At 36.6% G+C, this 15,886-nt stretch overlaps 1 protein-coding gene across 1 annotated transcript in view; it reads left to right on the forward strand.

Moving 5' to 3' along the window:
* Positions 1 to 15,886, forward strand: part of Slc35f5 (solute carrier family 35 member F5) — a gene marked incomplete at its 5' end in the record, with an annotated part of 44,136 nt that overhangs the window by 12,887 nt on the left and 15,363 nt on the right. Inside the window, 6 exons of the mRNA XM_023709686.1 lie at positions 440 to 521; positions 1,430 to 1,620; positions 7,033 to 7,114; positions 7,850 to 7,937; positions 8,627 to 8,691; positions 11,062 to 11,166. Coding sequence (XP_023565454.1) covers positions 440 to 521; positions 1,430 to 1,620; positions 7,033 to 7,114; positions 7,850 to 7,937; positions 8,627 to 8,691; positions 11,062 to 11,166 — 613 coding nt within the window. The remainder of the gene's footprint in view (positions 1 to 439; positions 522 to 1,429; positions 1,621 to 7,032; positions 7,115 to 7,849; positions 7,938 to 8,626; positions 8,692 to 11,061; positions 11,167 to 15,886) is intronic.

Here is a 15,886-nt window from a genome sequence, read left to right on the forward strand (position 1 = left end):
AGACAGAGAAGATCATTTGTGTTGCCCAGGCTGCCTCTGAGCTCCTGGGCTTAAATGATCCTCCTGCTGCAGTTTCCTGAATAGCTGGGTCTACAGGTTCATGCCACCATGCTTAGCGCTTAGTAGTTAACTTTGTAAAAGAATGCATGAAAAGGGCTGGAAAACAATGTTAGCTGAGAGAGAGGTCTGTTTGTATGATATTTAAGTATTGTCACAATGTGCCAAAGTTCTAGACACTGATTCTTGTCACTGTCCCTGCGTGGATCGGTTGAGCTTCCTTCGTAAGATTTTAACCTATATTTTAGAAAAGTTATGCTGTATAAACATGATGGAGAGTAGCTATGTTTTGGATGGTATGTGTGTCTACATCCCTTCCATTTAAATTTTAGTATCTCAGCTTTCATTTGGGCTGCTTATGTTTGTTCCTATTGTGTTTCAGAGCGAACCACTGTATGTTCCTGTGAAATTTCATGACCTTCCAACTGAAAAAACTGAGAGCACAAACATTGATACTGAAAAAAGTGAGTAATTTCATGACTAAGAAGTAGATGGAAATGTTAGCTTCTTCAGGCATCCTCAAACTTGCTGATTTTGTGGGTTGTCTACCATTACCTGCTAGCTTTGTTTCACATGGATTGACTTGGCCTGAAGTGTTCTAGAAGTTTGAATGGGTTGTTTTTGTATCACTTCAACTAGAAAGTACCACTGGAATCTGTGGTCTCATGTGCATGCAGTGTGTGTGTTTGCAGTGCTGGTGAATGAACTCAGGACCTTTGCACTAAGCTGCATCTCAGTCCCCTCTTTAAATTTATTTTGAGACAGTCTTGCTAAATTACTGAGTTGTCCTCCTGCCTCAGCCTCCCAGATTACTGGGATTATAGATGTGTACTACCACACTTAGCCTTTTGTTTTCCTAAATGAACACTATTTTGTTGAACATGCACTCAAAGACCCCACTATCAAGCAATAGTAGTTTGCAACATCTGTCAGAAGGATGCTAGCTTCGCTGTGAGGCATTTATCCATAATCTCCTTTACAAGGACTGAGCCAAGAGAGGAATGCAGTGCATGCTTTGCCAGGAAGAGGATTTTCTTAAGTTGGGTATCTATGAATAAAAATCCAAATATGAATGCTAAAATAATAATCATATGAAATCCTGAGCCAAGTGGGAGTTTATACACACGTTTGCAGAAGTTTTGTTTGAATATTGGGTCTCATTTCTGACTTACCTATATAACTTCTTTATAGATGGAATTATTTTTCCAGTTCTTTTGAGTAAGTAAAGCTATAGTATATCTGATTTTCTTTGAGTATTTTACTCTGATAAAAAATGAATTAAAAAATATCAATTTGTGACTCAATTAAAATTTGTACTTTAGTTATATGAAAAGGCACATGTGATGATTTTGTACTATGCTTTTCTTTGCAGCTCCCAAAAAGTCTCGAGTAAGGTTTAGTAATATCATGGAGATTCGACAGCTTCCATCAAGCCATGCATTAGAAGCCAAGCTGTCTCGCATGTCCTATCCTACTGTGAAAGACCAAGAGTCCATATTGAAAACAGTGGGCAAACTGACTGCCACTCAAGTAGCAAAAATTAGCTTTTTTTTTTGCTTTGTGGTAGGTCTTTTTAAAAAAACTTTTAGATACTATATAGATGATATTTATAACAATAATTTAATATTGAAGTATAGGATGAATGTGACATTAGGCTGCCATGTGATATCATTTGGGAGAATATAAAAGTTAAATGCTTATATACCTTAAAAATTTAGAAGTCAGTAAATCCTGTGACATGTATTCATATGCATACACACACACACACACACACACACACACAATTTTGAAATTTTCAGAATTTACCATTGCCTCAGGATCAGAACAATGAAGAGTTATTTTATACTGTGGTTTATACAAGGGCTGGTAAATATTCAGATAACAGTTTATTGTATGCATTTAATTCTTTAGATCAGTGTTTTTATATTAAAGTTTTATAAATATATTTAAGTATTATTTTAGCAAGTATTCAGTGATTGTTTTTACAGAATTTCTTGCAGAACAGATAAGATCTCATAGAAACTGGAAACTGTACCAAAGATATCAAGATGAGTAATGGTACAGTAAGTTTATATTTTGGGCTACTAGAATCAGAGACTTGCCTGAGTTTGAGAACTCTGAAAATGAACTTTAGGGCTGCTTCATGTATATATTTTATTGGAAGAAACCTAATACAAGATTTTTTAATATGAGCCTTTATGATTCTTAAATTTATGCCAAGCACCTTAGACCAGTGTAGTATGCAAATGTCAGAATTATTTGCCTGAATTATAAGGTGTTTTGCTTCATAATTTTGCCCCTTATGCTCATTGAGCAACTTGTTTTTCTGTGTCATACTCTGGCCAAGTAGCCTCTACTTTAGTGCTAATTTGACAAATGTATTCCTCTGCAAATCCAAAAAGAATCCTTGGGAATTGTTACATGATTTTGGAAAAAAGAAAAAAAATATATATGGTTATAGTAAAAATAGTTTAAAGGGTCATATATTTGGGTTATGCTCTCAGTTGTGACTTCTGTGTGCATTTAAATGCATAAAGCAGGACTAAACTTTTATAACTGTATGCTTCCTTTCAAAGTTGCCTTGTGGTGATACGTAATGAAAGCATCTCACTAGTAAACATTAAAACAAGACAGATTAAGTAGGTATGAGGGCAGGATTTGGGGAGAGGAGTTTAAGTCAAGAGATTAAATTTAAAGGGAAAAATCTCCCCAAGGTGGGCATATGACTCATTTATACACTGAGTGGCAGGACGGCCAGAAGAAGACCTCTGAGTTATGCACACTTCTTGTTTATTGAAAGGTGGTATCTCCCTTCCTTGGATATAAAGCAAAGCTTTGCTTTAATTTTAAACAGAAAACCAAGGATCTGTGGAGCATGTGTCCAAGACCTTGAGTGTATGCCTGCAGTTGGGAAGAGTGCTCACCCTATATAGATTGTCTTTTTTCCCCCCTGTAAATACATAAAACTGAAAAATTTTCATTTCTAAATTAGGGATATTTAGAGAGTAACAACAACAATAACAAAATAGAATAATTGTAATAACATATATTAGGCTATTCCTTATTACCATCCCAGGCAACTGTCATTCTGCTTTCTATGTCTCTGAATTTGACGACATCATTTGTCATTTTGTGACTGCCTTATTTCATTTCACTTAATATCCCATAGGCTCATCCCTGTTGTAGCATGTACCTTATCACGGTGGAATGAGATTTCGTTGTGTAGATACACTGCATTTTACTCATTCTTTTATCCATAGGCACTGGGGATACTTCCATCTTAAGAGTACTTTTTAGAAAAGTTAACCTGAAATACATTTTGAGAGTTAGTAAGATTTGTAAGTCTTCAGTAAAGGAAATTTTATAGAAAGTTAGAGTAAGTCCAGGTATATACCTTTTTGGAAGTCTAACTTAATAAAAGGATAAGCTTAGATAAAATCAAGAACAGTGCTGGTCAGTAGAAATCATTTTTTTATTTTTTTTATTTTTTTATTTTTAGGGATCTACAGGGTTTTCAGGGTCTCATTGCTAGATCGGACGGGCAATGATCCACCTGTTTGCAGCCTCCCAAGAGCTGGGATTATGGGCGCATGCCTCCATACCCAGTCTCAGTTGCCATCTCAGCGTGCCCTGGGGGCAGGGCCGGCACAGCAGACCAGGGGATTGAACCCTTAGTCCTGTGCCTGTTTGCAGGCGCTTTAATCCGCTGAGCTATTTGGCCGGCCCTAGAAATCAATTTTTTTTTTTAATTGATGCTAATTTTTACGTTATTTTTAATTCTGTAGACTAAAATATTTCAAGATGAGATCACTCATTGATAGGGTAATTTATACTTTTTTGCACTAAAATCTAAAGCCTCTGTGTATGTACTTAAACTTGAGTTCAAGTTAGCCAACTTCAGGTACGCACTATTATATGTGTAATAGCTAACGTATTAGTGTGGGGGAAGGAAGTTTGCATTATTAGGACCTAAGGTGGTCTGTTTCCCGTTAAATATTATTTGTTTGATAGTGCCTTTTATTACATATCGACAAGGAATTAAAAACAGCATCTCAGAGATATTTGCACTTTCAGTTTTATTAGACGATATTCACAATAGTCAAGATACAGAAACAATTTAAGTGTCCACAGAAAGATGAATAAAGAAAATGACACATTCACACACGCACACACTTGTGCACACATACACAGAGTAATGTTTTTAACTTACAGATTTATAAAAAGGAAATCAAGCCATTTGCTATAACATGGATGAATGTGGAGGACATTGGTTTAGTGAAATGGGCCAAGCCCAGAAAGACAAATACTTGTGGTCTCGCTTTTATGTGGACTCTTAAAAGTTGAATGCACAGAGCAGAAAGCAGATGGTGGTTCCAGGGGCTAGAGGATGGAGGTAGTGAGATTTCAGTGGTAAGGTGTGTGTTTTATGTTTTCCATCCCTGTGACCGCAGGGAAGAATACCTCATTGTTTACTTGGAGTTTGATAAGAGTATTTATTTTTAAAGAGAATAAAAATATGGTTAATAAAACCATTAGAAATGGTACAGTATTTCACTAAACAAAATGATAGGAATTCAACAGTGGTTGTTATATTGTATATGGTCTTCAGATTAGTTGCTCAGATTACCAGGTATAAGCATGCAAATAAGTCAAAAATTATAAAAATTAAAGAGAGAAAAAAATTTAAGCATTAACTGCTCCTTTCAGTAGACCAGCAGAAATCAACAGGACACTTACCTAAGCTAACTTGTATACATACATACATATATTTTTTTTTCTTGTCCTTCTTTTCTCTTTTCCCTCACTGCATTTGTTCCTTCCCTTTGAACAGTTTGTATAAGAACTTGAAACAGTAAATAAATCTGAAAAAGGTACAATAGATACTGTGAAAGGGAGAAGAACAATTTTTAAGGGTTGTTTACATACACACAGGTATGGTAACTACAGGTGGTGATAGATGTGCTTGACTGTGGTAATCAATGCTAATGTGTGTAGATGCATATGTATTTCAAATTACATTGTATACCTTCAATATACAATTTCTATTTTCAAATATTTAGAGAATACATGATGATAATTAAATGATATAATTTAACATAATTTAAAAATGAATTACCACTCAAAGAAATTACATTAATTTAATTTATTTGTTATAATTATGGTTAGTAAGATGTCCTCAACTCTGGAATAGCAGAGGGAAACTGTATGGATAATTTTGTTGGAGGGCAGTTAAAATTGGTCTTTGTAATGACAGTGCCTTGAGCCTGGGAGGCAGAGAAGAGGAAGGCTTCTGTGGCGTTTGTAGCTAGGCGCTAGTTCTTAAGTTCTTTGAATACCTGTAATGTTTTTAGCTAATTATCCCATTTGTAAGCATTATCTGTTCTTTCAGAAAAGTTTCTGAAGATAACATCAGAATATGCCTCTTTCCCAGTGCTTCACCTGTAGGCAGACAGATTATAGCTTTTGCGCCATATATATTTGATATCACATATTTCAGCCATTGAGACTTCCTTTTGTTGTTAGATACATGAGTGAAATTATCTAAGAAGTCAGAGGACTACAGATTAGACCTACCTTGCCAGTCTTCATCTGGCCTTCGCCTTGAGTGTGGTGTACACCAGATGGAGGCTACTATACTCTTAATCATTTGCTGCCCTTTAGTAGTGCTCTACGATCATGTATCTGTGGTACTTCTTTGATATGATTATAGTTAGAATTATTCAGTTATTCTCATTTAGCTGAATCTTCTGAGATATGTCAAGAGCTATCTCTATTCCCCCCCCCCCCCGCAAACACCTTGGTACCAGGAATCAAACTCACAATGTTTTGCTTGCCAGACAAGTTCTTAAGCTGTTGAACTATGTACCTCACAAGTTAATCTGTATAACAAGAGATGTCAACAACAGCGCTAGCAATGTCTTTATTTCAGTCGATGTAGCAATCCACTTCTTAGAATATACTTTAGTGACACTCATGCATGTAATCCAGCAGGTAACGTACTAAATGTTCATAGTAGCATTGCTTAAAATAATAAAAGCAACCCATTCACACACACACTAAAAATGAATTATCACTGAAAATAAATGATCTTTGGGTACACACACAGCCAAGCTTCACCAAAAGGAAGTATTACTCCATCATCAGTGCAGGCACACTGAATATGAGAATGTCCTAATATAAAACAGGTAATGGAAAAAAATACGTCCTCATAGTTAGAGAACTTCTTTCACTATATCTAAAGTTAAGAGAACTCTGTGTTATATCTGAACTGAAAACCAAGAACAATCACAACTAACCAGGAAATATAGTTTTCATAGAACATTTCTGGATTTCCTAAATAAATATGAACACATTGGTATACTATTTTGCTAGTTCTCTCCATATCCATGGACATCATCTACTTTAATAGACTTTTCATTGTGTTGTTCATCTATATGTTTTAATGTTTGAAAAGTTTTCCAAATTTAAATTGGATTTAGATAAACAGTGGAGTTCTAATTGTGCTTGGATAAAGAAAATTTTAAAGTTACTTTTTTTTTTTTTTTTTACTGTTTAGGGCAGGGTCTACAGGGTGTTCAGGGTCTCACTGTTAGATTAGACTTGTAGTGATCCACCTGTTTACAGCCTCCGAAGAACTGGGATTACAGGCACACGCCACCATCGCGCCCCGTCAGCGCATCCTGGGAGCGGGGCCAGCACAGCAGGCTTAAAGTTAATTTGATACTCATTTTCCTTCATATTTTAAAATATCTGAATATTAATTTTTAATGAAGCTTTGCTAGTTTTGTAATGGAAGTTGGATAGCAAGACTGTAGTTGTGGTTTACAAGTATTTCCCCTTTTCTTTTGCAAGGCCTGTGATTTTAATAGGAAGCTTTAAAAAAATCTATTAGTGTTTGGGAGGAGAAAAAAGGGTTAATTGTAATGGCAGATCTAAATATGCCCTTCACTAGGTTTCACTTTGTCTTTTCTTTAGTGGTTTTTGGCAAACTTGTCATATCAAGAAGCACTTTCAGACACACAGGTGGCTATTGTGAATATTTTGTCTTCAACTTCTGGTAAGAAATTTGTCTTTAGCATCTGCATTGTAAATTTTTTTTGCATTGTAAATTGATATATTTCTTGTGTATGTGTTTTCATGCACATATTTCTATCTTGTTATAACTTTATACATGAGTTATAATGTGCATTATAACTGCTTCCTAATATTTATAGTTTCCTGCCTTAGCTTTGTGCTACTTAAGTACATTGTACTTTTTTATTGACAATATATTGAAGTTGTACAGGTTCGCTGTTTGTGTTGTAGTTGTCTTACTCCGTATAAACCTTTGTTAAAGATCTTTTTCTAAATGCTTTGGCTAAATGTAATTGCTTATTTCAGAACTGTAATTTGTCTTATGGTAGGTATTTTATTTTTAAAAATTGAATCACTTTCTAAATCTGGAAAATAAGTATTTTTGAAGCCGTAAAAATAACTTTGGCACACAGGCTTAGGCTTAGTTGTGATGAGGTGACAGTGTTACTCTGAATGCTCAGTTTAGCTTCTTTAAAAATAAATAGGACTATACTTGCTTGATCTGTATTGTTAAAATAAGCAAGATTTAGTTTAGAGGCTAGTTTTGCGTGTGATCTTTGTATATTGCAATCTAGGTAACAAAGTCTCATTCTCAGTTATTTAAAATGACCAAAATAATAGTTACATAATTTACCTAAGCATTAAAATGAAAATAGTACTGTTCACAGCTCATGTACTTCTTTTTTATTGTTTCTTTTTTATTGTTTTCTCCCAACAGGACTTTTTACTTTAATCCTTGCCGCAGTGTTTCCAAGTAACAGTGGAGATAGATTTACACTCTCTAAGCTACTAGCTGTAATCTTAAGGTAAAATACAAGTAATCTAGTTTACTCTGCTTAGAAACTGATGTCTAACTTTCTAGTTGTGATGCAGGATAGTTTAATAATACACAAAGATGAGGATGGAGACGATGATGAACGGTGAACATTCTGTTACTCAGCCGTGCTGTATGTGCGAGCACCGTTGTGCAGGCACTCGATGGTAGGGTAGCTGGGCGGGAGGGACCCCACGGCAGCTTTGGTCGCCTGCGCGGAACTGCAGACCTACTGAGGCTTGCGCTGCTCTCCTGTTTAACTTAGTGCGGAAATGGGTCGTCATGATTTCCAGGGAATCTTTTCCTAAGACAGTTTCCTCTTTTTGTTGTGGCTTTGATTTGTCCTTCCTCTACTCTGCCTAGAAGTCTAACATTTAGTTCTGTCTCAGCCTACAGTGATTTTCATTTATTTTCTGTATAATTCACTTGGAAATTTTACACTACATTATTTTTCTTGTGTATAAAGGGTATGTCTGTAATGAGGATTAAATGACAACACAAGTACATCACTATACTTAGAATATCATTGGCTATAATTATGTAATCACTAGATTCTTAACAGTTTTACCTGAAGTTGAGATTAATTTTGATCATTTATAAGTAATTTTTATAAGGATAGTCTTTCAATAGTTGATATTTTACTAACAGGAATGACTGGGTTTTTTAAATTCTTTTTTATAGCATTGGGGGTGTTGTGCTTGTTAACCTGTCAGGGTCTGAAAAGTCTGCTGGAAGAGATATGACCGGTAAGTGGGACTCTCTGTGTTCTCTGTTAGTAAGATTGTCCGGTTCTCTACTTACCTTCACGCGTGCATGCACGTGAGAGGGGCACTAAGTTGGGCCTTGTTGTTTTTCAGTTTCTCTTTTTGCAATAATGTGAGAAAGCAGTATAGAATTCCATATAATCTTCACCCAGTTCTCCAGATGTTAGCAATTTACGTAAGTATAGATACAAAATTAGGAATTAAAATTTATTACAGTACTGTTACCTATAGACCCTTTTTCTTTTCTGTTTTTTTTTTTTTTTTTTGGCGGGCCCAGGGATTGAACTCAGGCCCTTGCGCTTGCCAGAGAAGCGCTTATTCCCCTGAGCCATCTCCCTGGATATAGACCCTTTTTAAATTCATCCATTTGTTTAGGTAATGTTTTTCAGCCCAGGATCTTTTGCTGCCTTTAGCTGTCATATCTTGTTAGTTTTCTTTAATCTCAAACTGTTCCTTTGTCTTTTGTCTTCTATGACCTTGACACTTTTTTTTTCTTCTTTAAATTAGTACAAGGTCCACAGGGTCTCACTATACAGGTTGGACTTGTAGTGATCCTCCTGTTTTCAGCCTCCCAAGTGCTGGGATTATAGGTGTGTGCAAGCACGCCCACTCTCAATTGCTGGCTCAGTGCTCCCTGGGTCGAGGGGATGGTGCAGCAAACCAAACCCCAGTTCCTGCTCTGCCTAAACAGGCGCTTTAATCTGCTGAGCTATCTGACTGGCTGACCTTGACACTTTTGAAGGATACTGCTTAGACTTTTTGTAGAATACCTTTGATTTGTCTGATATTTTCTTATGGTTAAATAGAGGTTGTGCATTTTGTGAAGAATATTGTGAAAGTAGTACTATGTCTGGTCTAATGTTGATTTAACTTGTTACTAGTGGTATTAATTTTAATGTGGATTCTGCCTTCTTAGTTCAGTCTAATGATAGTAATTATTCTCTTTGTAAGTAATCTTGTTGGGGAGATACTGTGAGGTTATATAAATAGCCTGTCCTTATTGTACTTTCCCAAACTAATTTTGTCATTCACTATTTGATTCTTGCCTGAAACAATTACTACTATGATAAATGTTTAGTTTTTGATCTAGTGAATAGATTTAACAAAAACAAAGGTAAGCAGAACCCAGTTTAGTGGTTCTCTGTATATGTACTTTTTTAGAAATTTGAAGTGTATTGTCTAAAACAGTGCTTCCTAAACTGCCTTCGGTTGCTGCTCAGTGAACTGTGCTTTGATCCACCTTACTCTTGCTCAGAGCAGTTTTGTTATGTGGACAATTTATTTTTTTTTACTTTTATTTTGGTATTTTAGGGAGGGGTCTACAGGGTGTTCAGAGTCTCATTACTAGATTGGACTTGTAGTGATCTGCCTGTTTACAGCCTCTCAAGAGCTGGGATTATAGGTGTGCGCCACCATGCCCAGTCTATGGACAATTTATATATTTTTTTGTGTGTGTGAAGTTTCATTGACAGGCCTTCCCTTTGCTTTAAAAAGATTTGAAGATGGTCTAAAAAAATGCAATAAAATGTGAACTTTTTGAATAATTGATTGTAGTATTGAGTATGGTCTCTTTGCAGTAACACACCATTTTAAGGGTTTATCAAATGTTTTTAAAGGTTTTCAGAAATTGTTTTAAGAGTGAATTAATGAAGAGTCAGTATTTATTACATACTGTGAATTCTACATTATAGTATATATTTTGGAACATTTACACATGTAAATTATGTGTTTGTAGTTTCTAAGAGTTCTGAGTTGGTAACATGATGATATTTACAAAACATAGCGCCCGGTAAGTAAAGTAATATTGCACTTATCCAAAGTAAATGTTAAATTGTCTAATACAGAAGACAAGTGGGTCGATGATTCGTCAGAATAGAGAGAGGATGCTTTGTGGAAGAGGTAGGGTGGTGACAAACCCTGACAGTGGAAGTGGGCGTGACTGTGAGAAATACTTGTGGGGTGGGAAAATAATACTAATGTTTTAGAGATGGAGGGAAACAGCATGTGCTATGTTGGACAGTGTCCTATATCCAAATTGTTTATGTAGGAAAGATAGTAACTGCATTTCCAAGTTAAAAGCAAATGGTACTTATGTGAGTTATATTATAATATACATAGGTGTTTGATGAGATCATTGAGGTAAATGCTTTTGCATTTATTTGTGTACACATAACATTGTTTCCTATGCTGGTTGAGGATATGTGGGGGATAGGTTGGCTTATACCTTATCTTTTCACTTCTTTATACTTCTAAAAATAATATCTAACATATTATTAGATTTTAAATTAGATTTTAGGCTTAGATTAGACTTTAAGTGATTATGTTGTTTCTTTTTTTTTTTTTTTAAAACAGGTTCTATTTGGTCTCTTGCTGGGGCCATGCTGTATGCTGTGTACATTGTCATGATTAAAAGAAAAGTAGACCGAGAAGATAAGTTGGATATTCCGATGTTCTTTGGTAAGATTGTGTTTGTGAGGGTGTTTACTTTAAATGATTAGCTTAGTTAGGATTCATTTTGATTGTTTAAAACTCCTTTTGAAGATTGTGAAGTCTGATCTGTTTTTCTCTTACCTTGTTCTGCATTGTTGTGTCCATATGAGGTCATACCTGTTCTGTTAATGTGAGGTAGAAAAAGTAATTTCTCCTGGTATCTTTTGCATTAGTATCTTCAGCCTGTGAATCCATTTCTTTAGTGATTTGTCAGAATTGTCCTACAGCAAGCATGAGAACTTACCTACTATATTATATATTCTGCTGGTAGTGTAATAGCAGTAGATACTTTGGAAGCTTAATATTAGCAAAACTGCCTAAAATGATAAATATAATACTATTTTAGACTATATTTACTTACTATAAAAAATTGTAGGCCATTTGAGTAGGCTTTCTTTTTTTTCTTTTCTTTTTGAGACAGGATCTCAGTATGCAGTTCAGGCTGGCCTTGAACTCATTTTTTGTCCAGGCTGGTCTTGAACTCATAGCAATCCTCCTGCCTCAGCCTCCAGTGCACTGTGATTACAGGCTTGTGCCACCACGCTCTACATCCATTTGGAGTTTCTCTCTTTTATAACATAGATTTTATAACATTTATTCTTTCTACAAGTGCCCAGTATAGTTTCTGGTCTTAATTATTAGGTTCTTGCAAATAAAATATCTAATATGATTTTCATTTTTCTTATCTAAAATCAGCCCAGTCAAGAACCTATGCTATTTAAGATTTCAAAAGAAGGGCCTATTGACAAGTTATCTGTGAAAAGCTACCAGAATATAAATAGATGTCTATATTGAAAGTTTAGCATGTACTTCTCAGGGAATCAGGAAGCTTGCAACATAGCTGTTGTAACTTCATTTGTTCATACAGTGCTACTTCAGTTCATGAATTTAATTTGTTCCATGATTCTTGAGAAAATAATCACATTTGTATTCATGGAAAGAGAAGGCAGCAGTCGTGTGTCAGCCATTGCAGAGTTTGCAAACAAAAAATCGTACCAAAGGCCTCTTGTTGTGCTCAAATTGCAAACAAAAGGGTTTGTGAACCCAGGTACCACTGTTCTTATTTGAAAACTGAAGGTAGTGGATGAGGTGTGTGGCTTCTACATGATGATTTGGTGAATTCAGAAGATCTTGAGTGGATGAAGCAGGAGGATTTGCATGGGTGGTTTTGGGACTCTTGCTGCTTCCACTGGAACATTCTGCTTTGTTGGAATTTTTGCAGTATAGTGTATAAAGCATGTTTTTCCCCCCTAAAAGCATTATAAATACCTGTACCCAAGATTATCAAAAACAAAACATTTAGAAAACAACCAGTGATAGCCTAAGTTACCTTTAAGTATAGCATTCAAGAAATGCATCTGTCCAGCCAGAGTGGCTGTCATCAGGAACACGGAAAACAGTAAATGCTGATAAGGAGGTGGAGTGGTGGGAGTTGGGAGGAAGCCTTCTAACATTGGTGGGAATGTAAACTGGTACAACTGGTATGGAAATCAGTATGGAGATTTTTTAAAAATAAACTAAATATAGAAATACTGTTTAACTCAATAATACCTCTTGTGAGTATATTCCCCAAAGAAGTAAAGACGTCACACTGTGCTGGTATATCTTGTACCCATGCTTCTAGTGGCACCATTTACGGTGGGTAAGCTTTGGAAGTAGCCTCAGTATCTGTCATTAGATGAATGGGTAAAGAAAATAAGGTATGTATGCACAGTGGAAAAGAACAATGAAATCATAGCATTCATTATGAGGGAGGGAAAGGAAGAAACTTGAGACCATGGTGCTAAGTACAATAAGCCAGACTCAAAGTTAAGTATTGTGTTTTCACTTGTGTAAGAATCCTAAAATGAAAATGAACATCTCACCTTCAAAAATGAAGGTGAGATGATGGGAAACTAGAAGGCAAGCTCTTAGAGTGCAGGAAGAAAGGGGGTGGAGAAGATAGAGGGAAGGAAAAGGAATTGAAAGTGATTAAGATGTTACACGTGGGGCTGGGGAGATAGCTTGGTGGTCTAAGCACCTGCCTGGCAAGCGCAAGGACCTGGGTTCCATCCCCCTTACCACATTCTGTGCCAGCCCCAGAACTCCAGGTACGCCATGCTGGCCACCGAAACCAGGTGTGGTGGTATAGGTCTGTAATCCCAGAGCTGGGGAGGCTGAGACAAGAGGATCACTATAAGCCCATGATGCGTAGCGAGACCCTGTAGCAAATAAATAAATAAATAAATAAATTTAAAAATTTGTTTCACAATGTTAAGTGCATGAATCCAAAGGAACATTACTATTGTGTATTATACACGCATACACATGCAAGAAAGATACATCTTTAAAATGAAGATAATATTTTAGAATCATAGAAATATCTGGAATGGAATGCAAATTTCTTTTGAGTTTTTAGACAAATACTTGAGTCAATAGCACTTTTTTTCAGCTGGCAAGAAAAATGAGTTAACTCATCAGTGAGAATCTCATAGCATGTGAGTATATATACTGGTCTTATATGTGATGTGAGAGGTATAACAGTGTTGACCTGCTCCGGGCTTCAGAATAGGCAGGATGTGAAGCAGTCAGGAATGGGAGGGGCTCTCCAGGCCTGGGGCGTGAGCAGGGGCCTCGCCCAGCACAGGACATGGATCCAGGTGACTGGGCTGCATAGCCATCTCCAGGTTCCAGGTTCTGGAAGATCTGGGGTGAGCTGAAGTGATTTGACTTTGTCTCTAGGTCCAGGGGTGGTTAATATATACAGACTATTGTGCATTTGGCACTTTACAGAACAGAATACAGATTTGATTCTTTTTTTTTGGCAGAACTGAGGATTGAACTCAGGCCTTCACGCTTGCCAGGCAAGCGCTTATTCTACTGAGCTATCTCCCCGGCCCTTTAGATTTGATTCTTGATAATGCCAGGTATTGTTGTTTTCCTTAGAGCAACTTTAAATGTTACGGTCATGGATCACGTACCTGTTTAAAGTGTCCTTAAACAGTAGTGTTTGATTTTTATCACTATCCTCAGTTGGGATTTCTAAAGCAGGATATGTGGTAGGGATTTGCTCTGGGTTATTTATTGGTTGGGGCAGGGATGGGGACTTCCAAAGAAAAAAGGGAGGGAAGCAGGGCAGAGAAGAGGAAAACACCACATGGTCACTGGTGCAGTTCCTCTAGTGATTAATGGGAACAGAACAGGGGCGGGGGCACAGGTCAGCATGTGTAGCCTGACCTCGCAGTCGTCTTGTGTTGAGCCATGAGGCCTGAGCCGTGAGGCCAGCACAGTGACTCTTCTAGCAGTCAGGCAGCCTTGGTGGGGTGTGGGATGACAGGGTGCAGACTTTCTGGGGAAGGCTGACTTGTTTGCTGCCTTCTTCAGTTTCAGAGAATAGACAGCTGTGAGGCACTGCAGGCCTACTTTGGTGTTTATTGATATAGCAAGTAATATATATATAGTAAATTAATTTTCTTCTAAGAAAGCTCTATAATTACCATCTGGATCTCGTAGCAGATATGCGACCTTAAATTGTGTAGAAAATCCAATAACAGTTTCTACAGTGTAATTATTTTTCTTTATAATCCTTATATATAGTCATATATGAGCTTAATTTCTTTAATTACTAATAACTGACTTTACTAAGTGCCTTCTATATATATACTGAGCCTTGTGGTGTATTTTATAAATGTTTTGGATAATCTTCCCACCAACCTAATTAATTACATTTATAGATTGGAAAAGTAAGGCTTCGGGTAGGTTCTGCTCCTTGGATCAGGTTAACATTAGTAGTAAGTGGTGGAGTTGAGATCAGAACTCTGATATGCAGACTGTGCAGAAGAAATTGAGCATTCTCTCAGTACTTTGTTCATACATTGAATAACTATTTGCATGTAGTTGTATCCTTACAACTAGCATGTGAAGTCTGGAAGTGCAAGAAACAAGAATTTATCTTCTTTGAAATCTTTCTCTAGTATTCCTAGCCAAGGTGTGGTGACACACACCTATAATCCCAGCACTTGGCAGGCTGAGGCAGGAGGATCGCTAGGAGTTTGGGCCTGCCTGGGCCACATAGTGAGTTCAAAGCCAGCCTGAACTACATAGGGAGACCTTGTCTTAAAAAAAATTAGTCAAAGTACAAGTTGAATGAGAGTAAAGCTCTGAATTCCTTATAATTATTTTATACCAAACACACAAGATTATATATTGCAGTTAATTCATTAAGTTCTAGAACACAATGTATTATTCTCTAAGGTTAAAAACACAGTGTTTTCTACTGTTGAGCTCAGAAGATTAAGAAACTATTAAAAGTTCCAGGTCTGACCAGTTAGCTCAGCATATTAAAGTGCCTGCTTAGGCAGACACAGGGATTTGGGACTACTGAGACTGGGCTTGGTGGCACATGCCTGTAATCCCAGCGCTTGGGAGGCTGAAAACAGGAGGATCACTACGAGTCTGATCTGTGTAGGGAGACCCTGTAGACCCATAAACACATTTATTTTATTTTTTTCATTTTTTTTTATTGAGAAATAAATATGAATGAGAGTTTCACAGCTGATTAATAGGACAGTTTTGATAGTCAATACACTGTACATTGTTATCTTCTTAGTGGTTATCCATAGTACAAGAAGCAGACAGGATATTCTGTCCAAACACTGTTAGTACACCTCTTTCTTCTATTGAATTAAGCGAAAGTAGCTGTAAATTT

The sequence above is a fragment of the Octodon degus genome, unplaced genomic scaffold (genome assembly GCF_000260255.1).
Source record: "Octodon degus isolate 3935 unplaced genomic scaffold, OctDeg1.0 scaffold00014, whole genome shotgun sequence".
Lineage (NCBI taxonomy): Eukaryota > Metazoa > Chordata > Mammalia > Rodentia > Octodontidae > Octodon > Octodon degus.